The following is a 21,591-nucleotide window of genomic DNA, read 5'->3' as shown; positions in this document are numbered from 1 at the left end:
GGCAACGGAGTCGTGTCGTGCCGGGGACGACGACCGGGAGGTGGCGGGAACACCACACACAGCCTATCCACGTTCTCGCTCTCTACAGCCAACATGAACGGAAACCAGACTCGCCAAGCAAAGCGGCCAAGGAAACCAGGAACACTACACAAAATATTTAGTTTTACGTCAAACTCAAACAGCACGATCTGAACTCTAAAGCAATTTATCTGAAAAGTGAACAGGCATAATTATTTATCGCTTTGTTTTCGTTTTATTTCTTTATCCTTTATGTAACCGGTAGTATTAGATATTTTTAAACTATATCTATCTCTTATTTGAGTAATTCCGACCAAAATCTCACCTAAGTTTTAGATCACCCGATCTTTCTCCTTTTATCTCACCAGCCGCTCCATCCCTCCTCTTTTTATTCTTCCTCCTCCACTCGATCTCACTAGCCACCAACTCCGCTCGATCTCACCAGTCGTCGGTAAGCTCGCTCCCGCTCCGCCCTCTTACCACGTCTCCGGTAGCTCCCCCCGTCGGATCCACCACCATCGTCCGCTCCCTCACTAACCCCTCTCGTTTTGACACCCCCCGCCACCGACCCTCCCCACCGGGCGTCCTCTACTGTGGAGGAACCATCCAAATAATATTCAGTTAATCACCAAATCGATCATTTACATAATCACGATTTCAACGATTAACCAGAATATCGTCTCGATAGTCTCGGCACGTTTTTTTGCCTAAGTCAGAATACATGTCTTTTCAACTTAAGCAATTATAACCAAGCTTATAAAAATCAAGTAATTAAATCATATTATAAGTTCTTAAACATTTACAAATTTAATAATTTACAACAAAAAAATATCCAGAAGAATACTAAAACTGATGAACTTCTAGTTAAAAGAGAAACTACGCAGCAGAAATAAAAGCTAAAGACAGCAAAAGATGGGTAAAGTCATATGCCTTTAGGCTTCACCCCAAAAGCGCGACCTCCGAGTAATTACCTACTTATTCCCGCCGCTAGCATCGGCGAACGTGAAGTAACCAAACACTGTCTCTTTTTCACATGCAAATCTGTAGAACAGCTGAGTACGAAGGTACTCGTAAGACTTAATCCATATATAATACATATAAATAACCCGACTCAAATAATTCGTACTCGTAAGACTTAGTCCATATATAATACATATAAATAATCCGACTCTAAGGATTATGTATTATGCCATTAATAAGAAAAAAATACCACAAGTTTGATTAAATCATATGCACCTATAACCTAGACACATATATGTGAGCATCTAAACATAACAATATACTCGTCTAAATCTGTAACTACCAACCTGCACATAAATGTAAATAGAACCATAGTAATACAACAATACTCAGTCATCAACATTATCTAACATACCATCCCACATTCGTCACTCTACGACCGATGCAAATAGATAGAAACATGCTCATGACCGATAGCGTGGTAATTTGAATTATTTTTACACCCTTCAAAGGTACTCCTTTACCTACACGACCCGAGGACCATACGGCTCACGTGTCCATATAGGCCCACGCGAGGGAGTACTCGTGTCAACTTTTCCCAATAAGCAACAATCGTTTGATCATGCGTCAATAAGTGTGAGGGTCATCCAGAACTATTACCGGAGCAAACTGGATACTTCTACAAGTCCGCCCGCTCACACTATCGACTTGCATGCCAAAAGATCACAGCTACAAATGTATTCGGCTTATCATTCCCTCACGCGACATGTAATAAGTATGGAAAGTGCTAAAGCCAACTACACCGAAGGACGGTGCTTAACTGGTGCAAAGCGGTCTATGGTACCCGGGTTACTCTCCCGAACTAACATGAGGAACTCCTTCGAGACAAAAGACACCTCTAACACTGCTCATATCTCATCTCATCCCACCATCGACATCATGATCAATATTCATGAACAATAAGTAAGCTCTAAGCTCACGAATAATTGTTACACCATCGCTCGACTTCTACCGAGGATCTATGCATTGCTAAGTATTTTGAATAACTTTCAAGTTAGACATTAACAATATTATTAATGCTATAAGAATATAGATCATTAAATAAATAAGGTAGGACAATGCATCGCATATGTTCTACCTATATAAGTCCGACATCGACTCATTGAACATGCAAACTTACATAAAGCATAGTTTATCAATTTTAGACTCCACAATTCAAATCAAATGATGCAATATGCTTAGATGCTTGTCTTGTTGCTCTATGGTTTGCCTAATATTTCCCGCACAACACTCGCAAAACTCCGGGAGGTTGGTATCGCCTTTACTTGCTTGGGCCGTCGGCGCAACGCCCTCTAAACGAATCAAAATGCATTGCATAAACAAATGAACGATAGGAAAAAAAACGTGCAAATGATGCATGCTTAAAGTATAATAGAGCGTCGTGTTTTGAAAATATTTGCAAATGACCGCTAAGTGATTAGGGTTTGGAAGTTTGAAACCTCGGACAATGTAACATAAGTATACCTAGCTTTAACAGGCTAGTGGTCAGATCGACGTGTAGGTGGTGGTCTAACCGGCGGTCAGCAGAGAGTTTTGGCCTCTGGTGGTTTGACCGTAGGCATAGTGACGGTCAGACCAGCCCTAGTGGCGGTCAGACTCCTGTATAAGTTTTTAACTCGGATTCTTCGGTCCCAACTGGCGGTCAGATCAGCCCTAGTGGTGATCAGACTGCCAGACCTTACCAACAGCGCCTTTGCGGGATCGTCGACAAGGACTCCGACGAAACCATCGATAATGAAGGGTACCAAAATGCTTTGTGGGACTAATGGAGTGTTCCTAAAGTGATTCAGACATCATTCACCGAGCTAAATTCAAAATATCTCCTGGATTAGTTCTAGGCTAGGTTGAACTTAGGCCTAAACGACACGAGGGTCGAATCGAGCTCGAAAAAAAAATGGGAGAACGGTATGGGATAGCTCACCTCTGCTTATGGAAACTTTCTATTATATTGTAATACTTCAGGGAGGCTTTGATTCACGGATCGGCTCCCGGAGTAGTGGTGAAGGTCATAGAGTAAGAAACACTCGAGGAACGCTTTTTCGGTGAGGGAAAGAGGGGAAAACTTGGAAAAAATCTTCGGGGAGCTCGTGGAAGTTTCCACCTTCGATCTCCAACCTTCGAATGCGACGAACGGATCTCTCTTTCTCTCTCTAGTGTCGAGTGAAGAGAGAGTGAGTGAGAGAAAAGTGAGGGAAAGAGCAAATGAAAGTGATCGATCTACTTAACTCAAGCTTATGTGTGCTGGCGGTCAAATCGCAAGCTCGAGCGGTTAGACCATGGAAAATCCACATGGCAGCCCACGTGGCAGCGCACCTGGCGGTCAAACCGTGGGTGACTCCGCTCAGACCGCTAGGAGGTTGTTTTGCTGAAATTTTTCTAAGTCTCCCCTCATCATTCTCCTTCTATTCTTTTCTTTCTTCAAAGTATTTAGAGATTCTTCAAAGTGCTCTAAACCATCCCTAAAGTATTTGAAATATGTTTAACTAGTTTTTGAGCAGACAGACACATATAAGCACATGCGATGACGATTATGCATGCATAATTATGTAATTAGTATTTTGGGGATATGACATCCACCACCCTGATCGGCGGCACCCTCGTCATCTTGCCACACCACCCACCAACTGCCTCCTCCATCGGGCCGACCTCCCTCCTCAACAACTCTTTCTAAGCCAGGGGACCCTGAACCCCCAATTCTGGTCCCGAAACCTCGAAACCCGAAACCCTAACCTCTTGGCCTCATCGGAGCTTGTCAGAGAGGGAGTAGATCGGGGCGGATCTCGCTAGAGATGGAGAAGTCAGGGGCACATCTCACCGGAGGTGGAGAAGTCGGGTTCGTCGGAGATAGAGAAGATAAGAAGAGGGTGAAGAGTCGAAACAGAAAAACTCAGATGCGGAGAGGCTCCAAATTACCCAGGTAAAATATAGCAATCCTGTTTTTTAAGTACAAGATCGGACCCACACACGTACACATATCACCCTCTGTAATAACCAGTAATCCTTGGATGCTTAGCATGGAGACGATCTGTACGGATGACCGATGTTAAGCTTGGTGGCGGGTGTCAAGGATTGGCGGGTCGGCGAAGGGGCCGTAGAGCCAGCCCTTGGCGATGTGACCGTAGGACGCCTCGGTGAGGTGGACGCCGTCCCAGCTCCAATGGTTGGAGGGGTCGTCGCACGCGTACGCGCCAGGGTCGCCGCACTTGGAGGTGAGGTTGAAGTTGTACTCGCCCACCCCAGGCGCACCGCAGCACGCCCGCGGCGTCTGCCGAAGGAATCCTGCAAAAACACGGCCAGAACATCGTATCGATCAGGCTCAAGCAAGCGATGCGCTATGCGGCCGGCTACGATGTGAAACCGACACGCGGTCCACTGGAAAGCTGAGAGAGTTTTTTTCGATGATAATGCTTTGGTATGTCTCTCCTGGTCGAGTTTTTTTAGAGAGAGAACTATATGCCCATGTCATTATGCATGTCAGCATCTTATATTTATTAATTGAAGATTTTTTTTCTCTATGTTAATTCTAAAAAAATCCTAAAAATTCTAATAAAAAAATAAAACATCCAACCGTCGAATTAATTAATTGACTAGCTGTAACCATATATTAATAACCAGATAAAACAACATAGAAGATTAAAAAACAAATCATAGAGTCCAGCCCTAAGACTACTTTTTGCCTTGCCTTTCCTTCCTTTTTTGTTGTAGATATTATTTGTCCAACAAGATTACGTTAGCAAACTCCAACTTAGTTACGTCAGCAATCAACACACTTTACCAAATCAATTATAATCAAACATTACAAAATTAAAACAGCAGAATGAAAATATATTACGGATTATAACACAAAAATAATATCAAAGAATTTATAATGTATTTAAAAATAATAATATGAGATACGGTGACGACATTAAAAATAATAATAATTTCAAAAAATCAAGAAACAAATAAAAATCAATTTGCATAACACATAAAATGAAAATTATAAATTAGATCTATTCATAAATAATAAACATGGTTCCAATATTACAAACAAAAATTACATTTATATTTTAATTCTAATATTTAAATATAAATAGTTGATGTATCTTAGTATACAGTTATTATTAACTCAAATATCTATAATTCAATCGTAAGTTAAATTTTTAGCCAGAGCTGTTATACAGGTTGATATGCTTGTGTGTATAGATAGGATTGACTAGGGAATGAGCCAACCGTGTCCCAAAGGGGCCTATGCTTTCATGGGCCTGTGAGTGATGCTCTTCCGTTCGTCAACTATGTGCCATGTTTCTCTCAAGATGAAGAAGAAAAAAAACAATATGTCACTGCTCATGTCGTACTTGTACTTACTCTTTGAATGTTCTTTCCGTCTACTCGTTCAACCCCATCGCTCTCCTATTCGCAGGAAGAGTTCAAACCCTTCGCATCACATTTCGTCATGAAATCTAATAAATATGGGAAAATTTTACACAGCCACATTTTGTTTGTTCGTCGCAACTCCCAAATTATATGCATGCTGCCGTCCCTCTATTGACCGAGCCTCAGGAACTGAAGACAGAGCAAACGAGAGCCAAGAAACAGGGGAAAGACCGGCAGAGAGAGAGAGAGAGAGAGAGAGAGAGAGCTCACCATATTTCTCGGCGTGGAGGACGAACTGGATGGCGGGCGTGTAGTAGTCGGCGTACATGATGCGCACGCCGGGGTGCTTGGCCCGGAGCTGGACGATCTTGCGCTGCAGCGCCGCGTTGTGCACCCACGACAGCGTGTTGAGGTCCTTGATGCACCCGCTCCGCTCGCCGTACATCTCCGGCTGCTTGCGGAAGATGGACAGGTACAACGGGAAGCACCCGATCGGCATCAACCCCGGCACCACCAGCTCCACCGCACCTTCCGCGATCAGCTTCTGCGCTCACGCCCCGACGCGGCGGCCGGCGGTAATATGTTAGAGCTAGGCATAGGGGTCAATGAACGGCAAGGAGAAGAAATGAAGACGTGCGCTGCGTACCTCTACGCCCTTGCCGATGGAATCAACGATGTGCGGGACGAAGCTGTGCACCTCCTCCAGCGGCCGGAACGCGAAGAGCATCGAGGCGTAGTCGTTCCCGCCGAACTCACCCACGACGAACAGCGACCGCCGGAAAAGGTCCCGGCACTCTGATCATAGCAAATACGCACAAACATACGGCACAAAGACGTGATCAGCATATATGCACGATTGAACAATCGAGACGTGTCGGCGTGCGGCGTGTCGCTACGCAACTGAAACCAATGAACCTTGCGGGGAATTGCAGATGGAGAGCTTCATGTCCTGGAACCACTTGATCTGGGTGTGCAGGGAGCCGGAGCTCCACACGGCGTGCCCCAGCCCGCGAGCCTCGAAGAAGGGCATGTCCAGCGACGTGGCGCCCGTGATGGCGAAGTTGGCGCCGCGGTGGAACGACGCGTTGCGCGCCTTGGACGGCGGCAGCAGCGGCAGACCCAGCTCCTGCGCTGCTCGACCATGCATGCAGAGAACACGGCGCAAACACGATTTACAACTGTCGCAACGAGTGATCGCGCGGGAACTGACGGTCAACCGATCAGCCAGTCCAAACGGAGGTGTAGCAGAGAACATGCGTACCGATGAAGTCAATGGCGACGCGGCCGTCGGAGACGCGCCCGGTCGGGTAGCCGAAGTAGGTCATGCCGTACGGCAGGCGCGCCGTGGCAAGGTACTCCGGGATGCCGTCCACGCAGAGGTTGCCAGCGTCCGCCAAGGAGTCCCCGAAGCTGAAGATGGCCGCGTACTCCCGCGCCGCGGCCGCCTGCGCGAGGAGAACGAAGCAGACCAGCAACGGGCAGCTCATGATGATTCGGCTTGCGTGTGCCATGACTCGTTTGCTACTCGTGCATCAGAGCAGAGAGTCGTCGTCGACGTCGAGGTTGGCTGCGAAGTTGGACACTCTTGTCTAAGCTACGGTTAGGCTAATCAAATTTCAAACAAAGAGAAAACGAAACCGATTCCTGGCTGACCAGTCAGTAAATCGTTTTGTTTAGCTTTTACAGGTACGGGTTTTTGGTTGCTTGTAACACTAGCACACGGTGTTCTCCGAAGTCCAGTTGACGAGGTCCGTGCAATGAACTTCCAGTTCTGCAATGGCGACTGGCTGGCGGTGACTGCAACGGCACAAGCGAACAGGAACAAGAAAACTGGTGCAAGAGGCAGGAGCTGTGGTTGGTTTGGAATTGAATCGCGCTGCGCTGTGCTGTGCTTCCTCTGTCGCTCTCGCGAGAAAAATCGATGGCTGCAACGACGACCGCAAGCATCGACTGTGTCGCTATGGAAGCCGGGGTTTGCTGTTTTGATGCGCTGGGACGAGTGGACGACATCAGGACTGGGCAACAATCTGGCCGTCCATGATGGATAACATTGTGCAGAAGCATCCCTCCGAGAATACACCATTCTTACCATATACCGGACAAAAAATTTGCAGGTTAGTCATACGCGATTGTAAAATAGGAAGCATTTCTGGATTTGCATTATATTCCGCAAGTAAATTTCCACATACGTATTAGTCATACTGCGATTAACTTTGGCCATTCGGACTGGTGACTTCTAATGAAAAATCCAAAGATGAAGTTTTGGTGAAGTCACCCCTCGCATTTTTTTTATATGGATTGTTACCATTTAGATTTTGTGGAGAAGCCTATTCTCGTTGGATTGTAGATTGTGTGATTTCGTTCTATAATTTGATTAGTTGATGATGAGAATCAATTTTTAGATTGACATTGTTTGCTTTTATTTTTACTTTTAGGTTATAATCTATAATCATAATAAAAACAAATAGAGCCTTAATTGCGGACTGGAACTGGATTATGCAATCCTTATGCATGGAATGTGGAGGATGAACTAACATGTGCAGCTGCCTGATTTTTTTTCTTTGAAAAGAAAAAGGAAATGAAAATATAATGCCAACTTGCCAAGGAGCTAGGTGGGCGGGCGTGAAGGCTGGCAGAGTCATAGGCCTAGTGGCCTTTTTGTAGGAGCCTGCTCTTAATTGGGTTGACTTGGGCTAGACCAAGAACTGTTCTTGTTCAGACTCGGCCCAGTGAGAGCATTGTACGTGATAGATGAAGGACAAAAGGCCCAAAACAGCATAACAGCTGTACTAGACAACTAATCACGGGAAGCACCCGATCGGCACCACCAGCTCCACCGCACCCTCCGCGATCAGCTTCTGCGCTGATGGAACGACGCGTTGCGCGCCTTGGACGGCGGCAACAGCGGCAGACCCAGCTCCTGCGCTGCTCGACCACGCATGCAGAGAACACGGCGCAAACACGATTTACAACGGTCGCAACCGATGAGCCAGTCCAAACGGAGGTGTAGCAGAGAACATGCGTACCGATGAAGTCAATGGCGACGCGCCCGGTCGGGTAGCCGAAGTAGGTCATGCCGTACAGGCGCGCCGTCCACGCAGAGGTTGCCAGCGTCCGCCAAGGAGTCCCCGAAGCTGAAGATGGCCGCGCACTCCCGCGCCGCGGCCGCCGGCGCTAGGAGAACGAAGCAGACCAGCAACGGGCAGTTCATGATGACCCGCGAGATGGTGTCTTGTAAGCAGAGCAGCGCTGGGAGCCTCACTTGTCCGATCGAGCTCGCTCGCCTCGCCTGCTTGCAGCTCGCTCGTTTAAATTCTCGTGTGGTCCGTCTTCGGTCTTACGGGTTGGTTTTTATAGTGCAAGAGTATTGATCAAGTAATTCAGTCATTAACCCCCAATAGGACAATTCAGCAAGGTCAACGAGTAGTTTCATGGATATCACAGGAACTGGATTGCGATGAATAGATTTTTTATTTCATTTAGAAAGCAGCATCTTTATTACATCAATGGAAGAATATACAACGGCGGGCTGTGGCTGTCAGTAATCTTTACCTAACCCGGTTGATCCTATCTTGCAATCTAAACAAAATCTGTGACGAAACACACACTTGTTGCATATCGGCAGCCACGCATAAATTGAAACCAAACGAGAAAACAAACAAATGAATCTGATGGCTGGATATTGGAAAATGCCCGGCCTTCGGCATTTGTAAGAGGTTAGTCCTTGTGAGATGGTTTATTCTAGTTCATGTATCCACGGCAGTTAGGAGCTTTACACAGACAAGGAACTTTGCAATCTTCCGACTCGTCAGGGTCAAACAGGTAGTCATAACTACATGTGAACGAGGGGGGAAAGTATCAGGATATGACAGTATTATTTAAAATACCAAGGTGATGTAAGTATTTCCTTGTGTAAATCAGAAAAGGGCAGGGTTAAAAAGCATTACGTTAGTTCTTCTCCTGCAGAGACATCTCTTTTGGCAATAAGAATGATCTGGCTCTTGTCATCACCAACACTCATGATCCTTGCATAGCAGTTTGGCATACACTACAAGTGTCACAAGAAGAATTTGGTTGTCATTTTGGTGAGCTATTGCGAATGGCAAGAAGCTGCAAACATGAAGTATAAAGACTTACCGAGTGGTTAATTAGTCGGGCTATGTTTCCTTTCTCTGTGGCATCAATAACAACATCTTCACTTATCTTGAACAGCTGCACAAAACAGAAAATAGAATCAATGCACTAGGCCAGAAAAATAAGTGCAACATTTCATGTAGACTGACTGTTGACTACTCAGAGTCGAAGCACTAAAAAATAAATCAATATGAATGTAAGAAAACATCGGTAGAAAACCTTATTGTTAACTCCAAGCATATAACACTAGTAAATGAATTGCTTCAGCAACTCTTACAAAGGATCAAATGAATAGAACACAATGAACGAAATTTACAAAAGAAAAGGCAACAGATTCACAGTGCCACTAGATTAAGCATAAAGTTAACAGGTGATTAGCACTCTTTAGAGTGATTAATGTGCACTACAAGAATAATAATTCAAGTCTTTAACTGCAGAAAAAATAAACACTAAGCTATGAGACTACAAAGTTACCATTTGGGATGAAAAAAAAAACACCAAAAACAAATAAGGCCTTAAAATGGTATCCTAGGACAGAGTTCTGAATTGATTCTAAATATAATTTCATTTGCTCCAAGTACTAACAAACTTGACATCATGACAAAATGTGATAGGTAACATTCCGCTTAAACTTACAAGTGAAAGAGGTAAACTAGAGCTATGCACAAGGTAAGCACAGTAAATGATAACTCACATAACAATCCTTTTTCTCTCTATGGTACCGTGCTTCCCTCAAATCAGCAACACTGCGTCTAACTTGTTCACCACGATATTCGATAACCTGGCACAAGATTGGTTAGCTGAAATGTTAAGAATGAAGTACACACTATGGATGCAAAATGAAATTAGACCAAGCAATTCAAGAAAAATAGGCAGAAAATCACACAATATTGTAATGTAAAACAAATAAAGTTATAATGACCTGCTAAAAAAGGTTCCTGCTCAAACATACATTCAGGGAGACATGGAAACCAATATTTGTGCAACCAAATACATAAATTTTCTGTAATTTCGCATAGAAGATCACTAATATTCATTAAATGGAGTACGAGCGTGCAGATAACAAACTGTGCTCTTCTGTAGTCTAGACACATGAACAAATATACATAGTGGAAATTTAATCTACCAATTGCCATATATATATAACTTATAACTGTATTCTTATGTTGATGCATGTTCTTCAACATGTCACCGTAGATATACTCAACAAACTAACTGGATCAGCAATGTGAATAATTTTGACACGCTTAACATAGAAATTTGACTTGACATGCTATACCATTTGCCCCTCTTGAATTTTCCTAGCAGCAAAGAGACCCCATCCATGTATTCCAGATAAACCACAAGAGACCCTCTTATTTTCAGTTTTCTGCAACCATTGGACAGTTTTTTTATCAGTATGTTGACATAGCCTGGTAAGAACATCGGTCGCTCAGAAACTAAACCTGTAAGTAACAAAGCCGTTCTTTAAACGTAGAAAATAGTTGGTCATCATTATGATCCTGTTAACAAGGGAAAAAAGATGAATAAGCTTCTCCATTCAATAGTTGCTGAAGTGAAGGAAAATGCTAGTACTCATTATACCATGCATGTGTTTAAAGCTTCGATCAAATCTTGGGAATGTTGTTGTGGTCCCATTATTCGGTGTGCAATTGCCTCTTGTGGTTCTTTCTGGAAAATGTACATAACTTAGTTGTTTGTAAGGTGATACTAAAGGCTTAATGACAAGTAAACAGAAACATACTTATCAGACTGAAACAAGTCAATCAAAACACAACTAGAAACCAACAGTAATAGCATCACTTGACCGTAAAAGGTATCACATGACAGAAAATCAGCACGTATAAGTAATGACACGAAGACATGCACTAACGTGTAAAACATAATTAATACTAATGCTAGAGAGCCAGATATTACAAAATATCAAAGGTTAATACAAGCAACTGTCACTAAGAGCATCATCCTTCAGCACAAGCAGGGCATGGAATGCACCATGGAATGCACCTAAGAAAGCACCAAAGCAGCACTGGTATGCAGACATTATTCCTGCTCTGTTGCACTAGGAATCTTACACGAGAGTTAAACAGTTAAACTATCAAAGTAGATGAACTAGCAGCAAGGAAATGATCACAAAGTTGAAGAATATATTATCCAATTGATGCTTGGAAATAATTAGAAAAATCCAGTAAAGTTCTATAACAAATTTTTAGTTTATCCATGACATTAGCGCCAGAGTTTCTCAAGACCGTTAGGGGGGGAAGCAAGTACAATAAACAGATGCAAGCAAATACCTTGTTTTTCAGCATTTCATAAGTTAGGCACCTTGCAGCTGGACAGTCAGAAATTTTAGCAGGAAGCACCTTCTCTGGGTGATTTTCCTTCCTGACAAGTCTTGTAGCAGTCTGTTTCTCACTACTTTGGAGCAAAAATTTGGTAGAGAAAACTCCTTCAGGTGTCTTCACTACCAACACATTGTCTGGGTCGGGAGTACTACAGAAGGGTAAAATAACATCATAACCCATGTCAGCAACATAAATTTATGGTATTTACTCATTCAGGGCAAACTGTCAATTTCACAAATAACTACACAAAAGAACCAAACTTCGCTCCAAGATCCAGTAGGCTATACGGATCTGATTATCATTTATTTTGCTTAAGTTTTACTATAATATTAAGACCAACACAAAAAAGGCTCAAAGAGGACGACTACACAAGGTACCTGGTCAACATTAGAATTACTTCTCAGAAGAAAAAAAAAAGCAGAAGACAAACTAATGTAATTTAAGCAGAAAGAAAGGGAGACATTAAGATGAAAAATATACCTGTGAAAAGCACAGTAGGAAACCATTTTTGTCACGTGCCTATCATTTCTTTCAGAGTATTGCAACTACAACCACAGAAAATGTGAAATTTAATCAACTATCCAAAAAAAATAGCTACTTTATAAACAATTACCCGGTAAATTATTACATCAAAGGATGGATTGTGTAGAAAAATGTGACAAGTTATGCTTGAAGGACAGCACATTAAGTTATATTAAGTGTTAGCTGCAATGGAACTGTTTGGACATTAATACAAATGAAATAGTTACAGAAGTTAGTTTTTCCACAACGTATATTAAACACAAAAGGTAGTAGCACAAACTATCTTAAGAATGAAGTGATAGCCTAGTGAGAAGTAGGTGCTTGAATACTGCAAATCGTAGAGCAGATAATAATTGTATGTTCATTTAATAAGATTTGCACAGGCTGAATTAATTATAAAAATGGATAAACAAACAAAATTGTCATCATAAATGTCCATCACAAAATGTGACAGAAGCAGTCTACCTCCATGCGATATCCCGCTCTTGATGCACACATTGCATGGTAATAAGTAGAGCATTTCCAGCACTGGGTGCAGGCACCATGCATCTGCTTGCATATAACGCATGTCTGGAGTTGACATGAAAGCATCACGTTAACAAAGATTAAGTGAGATTTGAACAAATAAGCACAGACAATAAATATCTTGCACAAAATTGAGAAAATACCAAATCAAAGTATTAACCTTCTTAAAGTACTCTACAGGGATGCTCAGTATGCCCATAGCTGGCTCCATTGTCGCATCAACTGGAAAAGAGACTTTAGGTTGAAACCAAGCGCATGTAACATGAACCCACAGTTGGTCAACATCTGTTGGCTTGAGAGCACCACCTGTGGCAATGCAAAAAGGTGGTAAAAGTTTAATAGCATGAAACAGGGTAACAAACCAGACTAGTGAAAAAAACAGATACCATCAAGCACTAGTAGAATATATCTAATAAAAGAACACAACTTGAGCATGGTGTGAGGAACACTGGAAAGCATCAGCAATAATATGAAATATCATTTGAAGATCCTACTGGTTGATGAAACTATGGAGCAAGTGAACAAAGAAGGTAACACATCAAAATAAAAAATAATACCTTTGACAGGACATAGGCAGCATTCTCTTTTTTGTTGGGGCAATTCACATGCTCGGCAAACCCACGTTGTAAGATCTTGTACAACACATGCTCCATAGCACTCTTGGTGGACAGCTATTTGGCATCTGAACACATGAATTTTGGAGTGGAACTTTGTCAACTATCAGTCGTAATCAGTTACATGGAGGTAGTCAGGTAGTTTAAAACATACTATAAAGTTTTAAATTAAGGGTGCTAAACAAAGTCTCTGAGACCAGCAAGAAATACCTGTTGCAAATGATTATTTTATTGTAGTCCCAATCCTCAACCCATCGACAAACAGCGCAACGTTCCGTTGTCCATTTAGCATAGACTGGACTGTAAGAGTTTGCTGCAGGCATCAAAGCAAATAATTACACATTCGCCTGAGGTCATGTTGCAACAACCAACTAAACAGTCCAACACAACTAAAGCGCCAATGTACCTTGCAATTTTAGCAGTTCTTCTTCATTAATGCCAGGGGTAGAAGACTTTACATTCCCACAGGGGACACCATCCAGCTGCAGGCAGTGACAAAGAAGGAAGAAATCATGAGCCAGTTTTTCATGCCATTTGATCAAAAGAAGTATGAGCATCTGAACATCCACTTATCAGTTTGGGCCATGTACTAAAAAATGATGAAGTCAGGGCTTACCGAATTAATGAGTGGTTCCCCAGTGCTCTTGACTCTAATACTCATCTTCCAATTCTTTTTCCTTGAGCCAGTATGTTTCTCCCACTCATTCAGACTCATCATCCTTTCCTTGCAAGACTTACATTCACATAGTATCCTGCAGCAACAACATTAACTCGAATATATATCACAGGCAGTGGAAGGAAATCAATGTAGCACATGGAGTGCTAGCAAGTGTGAATTGGTCGGTGCTTCTGGTATATGTATATATACACAGCATAATAATGTCCATCACACTACTGACCCCCAGACAATCCTTTAGAGGTGGCTGCTACAGTAAGAACATCAAATAATGCAGGATCTGACGCTACTTAGCCCAAAGGCCTATCATGCACAATTGAGTGATCACACGAACACTTGTTAGTTCTTCACTCTCTCTTTATCTCTGAGCAGATGACTAAATGAACTTTGTGGGAATGGGAATGAGCAAATAAAACACATTTAAATCAGGTATAGAGTACTGATAATGAAGCAAACTTAAATTAAAATGTTGTCTGAAGATTCAGTACATGAAGATACCCCAAATACTTACATGTGCTTCTCTGGTACATACAGTGCCTCCATCCCGTTGCAGCAAACAGGTATCCTTTCAGGCATTTTTTCCTTAGAAGTGCTAGCACATCTGTGCAGACGCACATTAGAAATTGATGTGCTTATTTATTCTACTAAATTTGTATCAATAGGTTGGAGAGAAAAAAGTAAAGAACTTACTCTGAACTGTTGGAAGTGTTCGTTTTTTCAGTTGCTGGCACTGTTTTGCGTTTTGATTTGCAATCGGGACAAAAATAATCTGTATTTTCTAAGTCCTAAAAAATAATGCCAAGTCAGTAAAGGATAGTTGTAGAAGCATTGGATATAGATATCAAGCAATAGAACATCAAAATAACAGCATAAAACAAGGTGAGCAAATAACCTCCATGTTGCTGCATGTCAGGTCACATTCAATGTGAACCCAAATCTGGCACTCATCACAACAAACCTGGCAACAAGTGCCTTAAAGGTCAGTACCTCACATGAAAATAGAAAATAACACAAGCAAATCATGTATTCTTCTAAGCTCTTACCCAATTTCCACCATCTGTGTGGTGCCAAATTTTCTTGCATATGCCACAGTACTGCTTGGACTGCAATAGCTGCAGAGAAGTAATGTTTATGCACATAAGCAGCCAAAAGGAAGGAAAGATGTGAAAGGAAAACCCAAAAGATGAAGAACTACATGACTCACACGGCTAGCCACATACCTTTTCACAGTGCCTACAAAGCAACTGCTCTCCCTCTTGCCTCTTTTTCTTTGAAACCTTGGATGGTAGGCAGTTACCACAGCTATCACAACATGGTGCTGATTTACCAACAACCTGCAGTTCAGTAAATTATATTGCAGCTAGCTTAAAATATGTATCAAGTGAAGCCTCAACATGTAAAATTTCACTGCATTCAGTTACCTGAGACACAGATTGACACTCCTGCTCGTTATTCGAAGCAGCCCCTTCCTGAAAGCCATCAGGGAAAGACTGGTCATTGACAGACTTTTGCAGTGAGCACTCCCCATCCATTTGGATATCAAAAAAGCCATGTTCAGCAAGGAAAGCCTCCTCAATTGCTGCACGGAATTTGCTTGGCCTAAGCTTATACAGAGGTTGTCCCTGAAACCTGTCCGAACAGATGGGAGCCTCAGATACAGCCAGAGTGAAGTGAGGAAAGCCTTGTTCAACTCCACGTTCCAGAACTTTACCTGTCTAGATAGTCTACGAAGGGAAAGATCATCCCTTGCTTAACCCATCCGTAGTCCTGCAAAGGGACGTGGCAGTGTAAGGCCAGGCAAACAAAAAACAGCAAGGAACTGTTTGGATCAAGGCCGCATATTTGTTACCCAGTTTCAGTTACATCTCGTGGAAGTACAAAACTGAGGTAGCATTTTTGTGAAAATTCCAGTCATATTTTAAGCAGTGGGTTTATGGATCGAACAGCCAAGAAAAAATGACACCCAGCAATGCTTAACCAAGAAAATGTGATTAATTACCCTGCCATGCCCGCCAGCAGAGTGCCCGAAGAACATGACGCAGAGCGCGCCGGGAATGCAGGAGTTAAGCACGACTTCCGGCGCATGCAGCAGAGGGTCAATCACCAGCGCGGGCCACGCCGGGCACTTCTTCCCCGACCTCGCCCACACGACGTCCCCAAGCACAAAATCCTCTGGCCAGAAGAAATCCTCCTTCTTTTCACCGCTCTCCCTCTTGGGTTTGCCCTCCACCACTACAGGCTTCTCCTCCGGCCCGCCATTGCTACCAGCACCGCCGTCCGTGCCGGCATTGCTCACGGACGTGACCACACTGCCGCTGGAAGCACCCCCGCAGCTCCCGCTCCTGCTGATATTCCTGCACGCCCGGTACAGCTCAACTTCTGAGGGGGGCGGCGGCTGGGGAATCCACACCACGGTCTCCACGGGGCCAAAGGAGGCGCCTTTGGGCTCGGCCACTTGCACCTCCACCTCGTAAACCTCCCCGTGCCCGTCCTTTTCCTCCCCCTCCCCGTCCGTCGACACGGCCGCGCGCTTCTTCGCGGGCAGCAGCAGCGAGTCCCTGAACCGCGACGGGGGCACGCGCTCTCGGCGGCGCTTGGCGGGCGGCATGTTGGTAGCAACGGCGCCCGGGACGGCGGCGGTGCAGCGCTTGAGAGGGATGCGGGACGCGAGCATGGCAGCACCACCGGCGGCGGAGGCTAGGGCATGGGCGCGCGAGCGAAACCCTAGAATCTCGAATCGGATTGGCAGATTGGGCTTAGGGTTCCGCCTCCGAGAGCGAGAGCGCCGTGTCGGGATCTAAGTGCGGGGGATTGGGGATTTGGAGATTTGCGGGGCGACGCGGGGCCGAAAATTTTGGCTTCCCTCCGAGTGTCCGACTCCGAGGGATTGGGGGGTTTTGAAAATTTTGGAACGCGATGCATGCGACGGTCGGAGGAGGGGCGAGGGCGTGGTGTTGGGGGAAGAAGGCAACTCGACGCCGCGGGGTGAGAGTCCGACAGTCCGTCCTCCCGAGAGTGAGGGGGCGCGGCCAGGTCAGGTGGGGCCAGGGCAGCCGAGGGAAAACAACTTTCCGTGCGGTCTGGATCCATCTCTCCGTTAGACTATATCCAATTATATTTCTTTTATTTTGTTTTATTTTCAATTCTTTTCTTTGTTCTCATTTCTTTTATTTTTTTATCTCTAACAGTTTTTCTTTGAAGTGATTCGTAAAGTAAAAATAGAGAATCTCATCCTAAAAAGAATGAATTCTAGAATCCCTTCGTGATGAGGACCGTAAAAAGAAACCGTTAGAACGCTAAAAAGAACGAAAATCCCTTTATAAAAAAAATTTAGTCCTTAATAGAAATCCTTTGGAGATGATCTTAGATTCATCAACTCTTATTATGTGTTTGCCCTGGATAAGGTATCCATCACATCACATGTAGCGGTGCAGGTGAACAGTACTACAAATCCTATTGCGTTGCGATTCGGTAGAATCCCTACAAATGGAAGCAGAGATCTCTGCGAGACCAAAACATGCACCAAGAGTCCAATCAAGACCTTTTCTGATCGCTGGCATAGAAGCAGTAAATACACGAGGACTGGAGGCGCAGACCAACGAAGAACATGTCTCAACTCGTGGCCAACCATTACCAAAGTGGCAGAGCAGGCGGTGATGGCACCATCTGCCTCCGCCTCTACCTCCGCGCTCTCGTTCTACGCCCACCCGCCCGTGCCCCGCCACAGTGTGCGCCGACAGGTCTGGACTGGTGCAAGTGGTGGGCGCCGCTAGGGGGCAGACTGCCTGCCTCTAAGCATGGCGCCAACGGTTGACGCGACAGAGAAGGCGGTGGGTTGGGACGTTGTGGCCTTGAAGGAGTAGAATATTGTGGGCGCGGATGGTGGAGATGGAGTCCTTCGATCTGTTGGAAGGAGAAGGGACTTGCAGTGCAAGAGCAGAGAGGAAGCGACCGAAGGATGAGCCACGGTGGAGGAAAGGGAGCGGCCCGCAGTCGGGGGCTTTTTTGTTGGCTGGACGAGCTTGTGGGTAATGAAAGTGCACCACAAGTCACATGTATGAAAGTGCCAAATATACGAGGTATTGACATAGGGGAGACCAACTAGGTGTGAATAGTGCAAATACCCCAGAAAATCCTACTTAGAGGTTCCAACAAGTTCAGAAAATATCACAACTACTAGCTAAGGATCGTGCATCATAACAAAAGCATAAACATTAATTATAAACTTAAAATATAAATATGTGGATGTATTATAGGAGCGTTCGGGAGCAATGATGTAGTTTGACTTCAGATGAATTCTGAAAAATTAGGAGGTGATTATTTGCCAATTTTCCTCCTAAATTTTTTGTTTATTTTTATTAGTAAGATTGATCACATATCCGTAGCCGGTAAGAGATAAGAAGACTAGAGAAATAAAATAAAAATAAGTAAAATATTTGAATTATAGAGGTTCTTATTAGATAAGAGTGGTGTAGAAGAAGATAAGACGGAACTCCCTCAAGTTTTATATAGTAAAGATAGGTGAGATAAGACCATGCACAATTTCAAGATCTAATTCAATCTTGTTTGTAAGACAAAAAAAATATATAAATTTCAGATGCATTCACACCATGACAATTTTTTGTTCTGTAGTGCAAATGCACTTGAAAAATTCATTTTTATATCTTGCAAACTAGACTGAACTTGAACTTCAAATTTTGCAGAGGTAGAGCGTAACATCATTTATAGGTGCGTCATTCTTCAGATTTTTTGAAAACTTGTAAGCGTCTTTTCCGATCTATTTGCACCTTCTCCAAAAACTAATGCAGTTGCACCAGATATGCCCCCTGACATATAACATACTAATACCCTTTGCTGCAGTCTGAAGTTTTTGTGTGCGTATGATGTGTCGAGCTTATGAAGATGCGTATGAGAAAAACCAGAGGTGATGCTTAGTGTGCGTGTGTGTGTGTATATATATATGTATATATATACATATATATATATATGTATATATACACATATATATATATATGTATATATACACATATATATATATATGTATATATACACATATATACACATATATATACATATGTATATATATACATATGTATATATATACATATATATATATATGACACCTATTCTATACTCCTAGGAGTATGTACTCCCACATGCAATATACCATCTAAACAAACACTTTATACTCTTTTATCATTTTTAGTATACTCTAATACTAATTCTAAGATACTTCAATATGAGTTGTATGAAAAAAAATTTCAATGTTAGCCTTTCATTTTTGCTATATACTCTTTTTTATACATAAAAGAAGTATATACGCAAATTATGATAAAAATCATGAAATTTCATAAAAAAATTCTTGGGATTTGTATTGTAGTATCTTATAATTACTAATGAAGTATATTTAAAGTGATAAAAGAAGTATAACACACGTGTAAAAGTGGTATATGAGAGGTGGGAGTACATACACCTAGGAGTACATACTAGTTTTCCTATATATATATATATATATATATATATATATATATATATATATATATATGAGATGTTGATGGCATATTTTAGTGTTCATCCTAATTATGAGATGGCGATGGCATCGTCAACGTCTTGGTATGAGAAGGGGAGTTTAACGTTTGCGGATGGGGTGGGTAAGCGAAATGGCATCAGGTGGATTCATGCCATTGCATTAGCTACAAATTGAGTATTGACACATGTTATAATTGTCCAAAAAAGAGTGATTGGGGTGAATCAAGGGAATCGGACTCTAGAGGCTAGATAAACTAATAGCTTACTTTAAGTGAATATCCTTCTATTTACTCCTGTATTGAAATATTGTTTCAACCAAAAAAATGCATATGGATCTCATACATGTTGGAAGTAATATCACTTTTAGATTTAATTTAATTTAATTTCTAATATAAAATAAACAAGAATAGATGCAAATAATCAATAGCAACCATGTTCTGACTAGCTCCAACTAAATTCGACTAGCCTTGAGTAGGATTCGACAAGTCTTAATATGCCTCGACTATTGCATGTTATTGACAGGATATTTGATTAGATACTCGATCAGTATATATATACTTAATTAGATACTCGAGTAGGATTTACATACGTACCCAATGATGAAGTGAGATGCAGACGCTCTCGTGGTGTTGACACTCGATGCAATAGATAATAATGAAGATGAAGTAGTCGATATAGAGGGCACTGTGATGTCGTTCTAGTAGGCGATGATAAAGATAAAGTAGTTGAAGTAAATTGCAATGATGTAAAGGAAGCAGATCGTGAGCAGTTGTGACGAACGATTCCCAAATATCTTATTCGTCCTGTCCCGATGCAAAATCCTAAGGACGATCGGTTCTGGAGACCTACTCTCCCATTTGTTGATGCACCCCAATGCAGCGGAATGAAATAGACTACGTGCGATAGTGCAATAGAGAGAAATTAACAGAACCCTAATTGCGTGAGGCCAGACCTACGTAAGCAACTGGACCCAATTTCGACGAACCATTCACGCAGGTGCCATACGCCCACGCCTCCGTCCCGGCCCTGACGAGGTGAGCGAGCGCGTTTGTGTTTTTCTAATCCTCTCATCCACACATGCTAAATAGATGGGTGAGAGAATCTTTTTAAATTAGTCTCCATTCACTTCTTTCAGTAAGGTGAGATTAAAAAATACACATCTCACTCACGTAGTTAGGTTTTTAAAATTTATTTGAAATTATACTAATATAATAAGCTAGGGTCATATATTCTAACAGAACAATTATTACTAAAACTAAGGACTGTCTTTGAGATATACGGGTCTTTACATAAAAAATGAATTTTCCATGCTGCAAGTATACCCTGAGTCCTGACTGACTCCCCATGTAGATCCGCCAATGCCGTTGTTTTGATGACATCTGGATAACGCGAGGAAACATACGTAGTAGTACGCACGGTGGAGTGCAAAACGGCATACGGTTGAAAATTGCATCGTCACGGTACAAAGTAAGAAGGATAATTTTCAGTGACGATATAACACAACATGAATTCCACGAAACAAGTTGCAGCCCCGTTTAGAACACATGGTAATTCATAGGGTTTATTCGTTATTAACTATTTTATTGTCGTGAAATTCCTAATTAAAAAAGAGATCTTAATTTGGTACGATAATTTTGCGGCAAATACATCTCATGAAATTAAAAAGTGTAAACCATTTCTATCATATCTTATAGAAATGACAATTTAACTCAATTACCCACAAGTAAATACTCTAATAAAATCAAATATAGGTAATATTTAATATCTAAATATACATTGTTAGACGAAAAATACTGCCCAATATTTAATATCTAAATATACATACCTGATTGCCATACCTAATTGTATCGGTCCT

At 42.5% G+C, this 21,591-nt stretch overlaps 2 protein-coding genes across 2 annotated transcripts; both read right to left on the bottom strand.

Annotated features, from left to right (window-relative positions):
• Positions 1 to 3,917: 3,917 nt before the first annotated feature.
• LOC133892845 (GDSL esterase/lipase At5g45910-like) lies at positions 3,918 to 7,048 on the bottom strand. The gene is made up of 5 exons (XM_062333816.1): positions 6,656 to 7,048; positions 6,310 to 6,525; positions 6,041 to 6,189; positions 5,665 to 5,938; positions 3,918 to 4,317 (listed from the first exon to the last, which is right to left on the bottom strand). Exons 1-5 carry the CDS (start codon positions 6,903 to 6,905, stop codon positions 4,082 to 4,084), a joined length of 1,125 nt encoding a protein of 374 aa, XP_062189800.1. The 5' UTR covers positions 6,906 to 7,048; the 3' UTR covers positions 3,918 to 4,081.
• Positions 7,049 to 8,846: 1,798 nt separating this feature from the next.
• Positions 8,847 to 17,233, bottom strand: LOC133892826 (histone-lysine N-methyltransferase ATX4-like). The gene is made up of 23 exons (XM_062333793.1): positions 16,207 to 17,233; positions 15,919 to 15,974; positions 15,629 to 15,836; positions 15,428 to 15,541; positions 15,251 to 15,319; positions 15,100 to 15,165; positions 14,898 to 14,992; positions 14,719 to 14,808; positions 14,148 to 14,283; positions 13,938 to 14,013; positions 13,742 to 13,844; positions 13,475 to 13,599; positions 13,078 to 13,223; positions 12,858 to 12,962; positions 12,351 to 12,415; positions 11,820 to 12,018; positions 11,113 to 11,199; positions 10,974 to 11,030; positions 10,808 to 10,897; positions 10,223 to 10,309; positions 9,532 to 9,606; positions 9,342 to 9,442; positions 8,847 to 9,226 (listed from the first exon to the last, which is right to left on the bottom strand). The coding sequence occupies exons 1-23, from the start codon at positions 16,879 to 16,881 to the stop codon at positions 9,136 to 9,138; spliced, it is 2,916 nt and encodes a 971-aa protein (XP_062189777.1). The 5' UTR covers positions 16,882 to 17,233; the 3' UTR covers positions 8,847 to 9,135.
• Positions 17,234 to 21,591: the final 4,358 nt, after the last annotated feature.

The sequence above is a fragment of the Phragmites australis genome, chromosome 2 (genome assembly GCF_958298935.1).
Source record: "Phragmites australis chromosome 2, lpPhrAust1.1, whole genome shotgun sequence".
Classification (NCBI taxonomy): Eukaryota; Viridiplantae; Streptophyta; class Magnoliopsida; order Poales; family Poaceae; genus Phragmites; species Phragmites australis.
The sequence above is the reverse complement of the archived record's forward strand: the minus strand, read 5'-3'. Positions and strand labels throughout refer to the sequence as shown.

Bases quoted from the DNA above. Each gene is read 5' to 3' on its own strand.
- LOC133892826 (XM_062333793.1), bottom strand. From the start codon at position 16,881: ATGCTCGCGTCCCGCATCCCTCTCAAGCGCTGCACCGCCGCCGTCCCG. The intron at 15,320-15,427 runs GTATGTGGCTAG...ACTTCTCTGCAG, and splicing joins TTTGTAGGCACTGTGAAAAG to CTATTGCAGTCCAAGCAGTA. The intron at 12,963-13,077 runs GTTAATACTTTG...TGTCAACTCCAG, and splicing joins CTGTAGAGTACTTTAAGAAG to ACATGCGTTATATGCAAGCA.
- LOC133892845 (XM_062333816.1), bottom strand. From the start codon at position 6,905: ATGGCACACGCAAGCCGAATCATCATGAGCTGCCCGTTGCTGGTCTGC. The intron at 5,939-6,040 runs GTACGCAGCGCA...GCGTGAGCGCAG, and splicing joins CCATCGGCAAGGGCGTAGAG to AAGCTGATCGCGGAAGGTGC. The intron at 4,318-5,664 runs GTGAGCTCTCTC...GTGTTTTTGCAG, and splicing joins CCTCCACGCCGAGAAATATG to GATTCCTTCGGCAGACGCCG.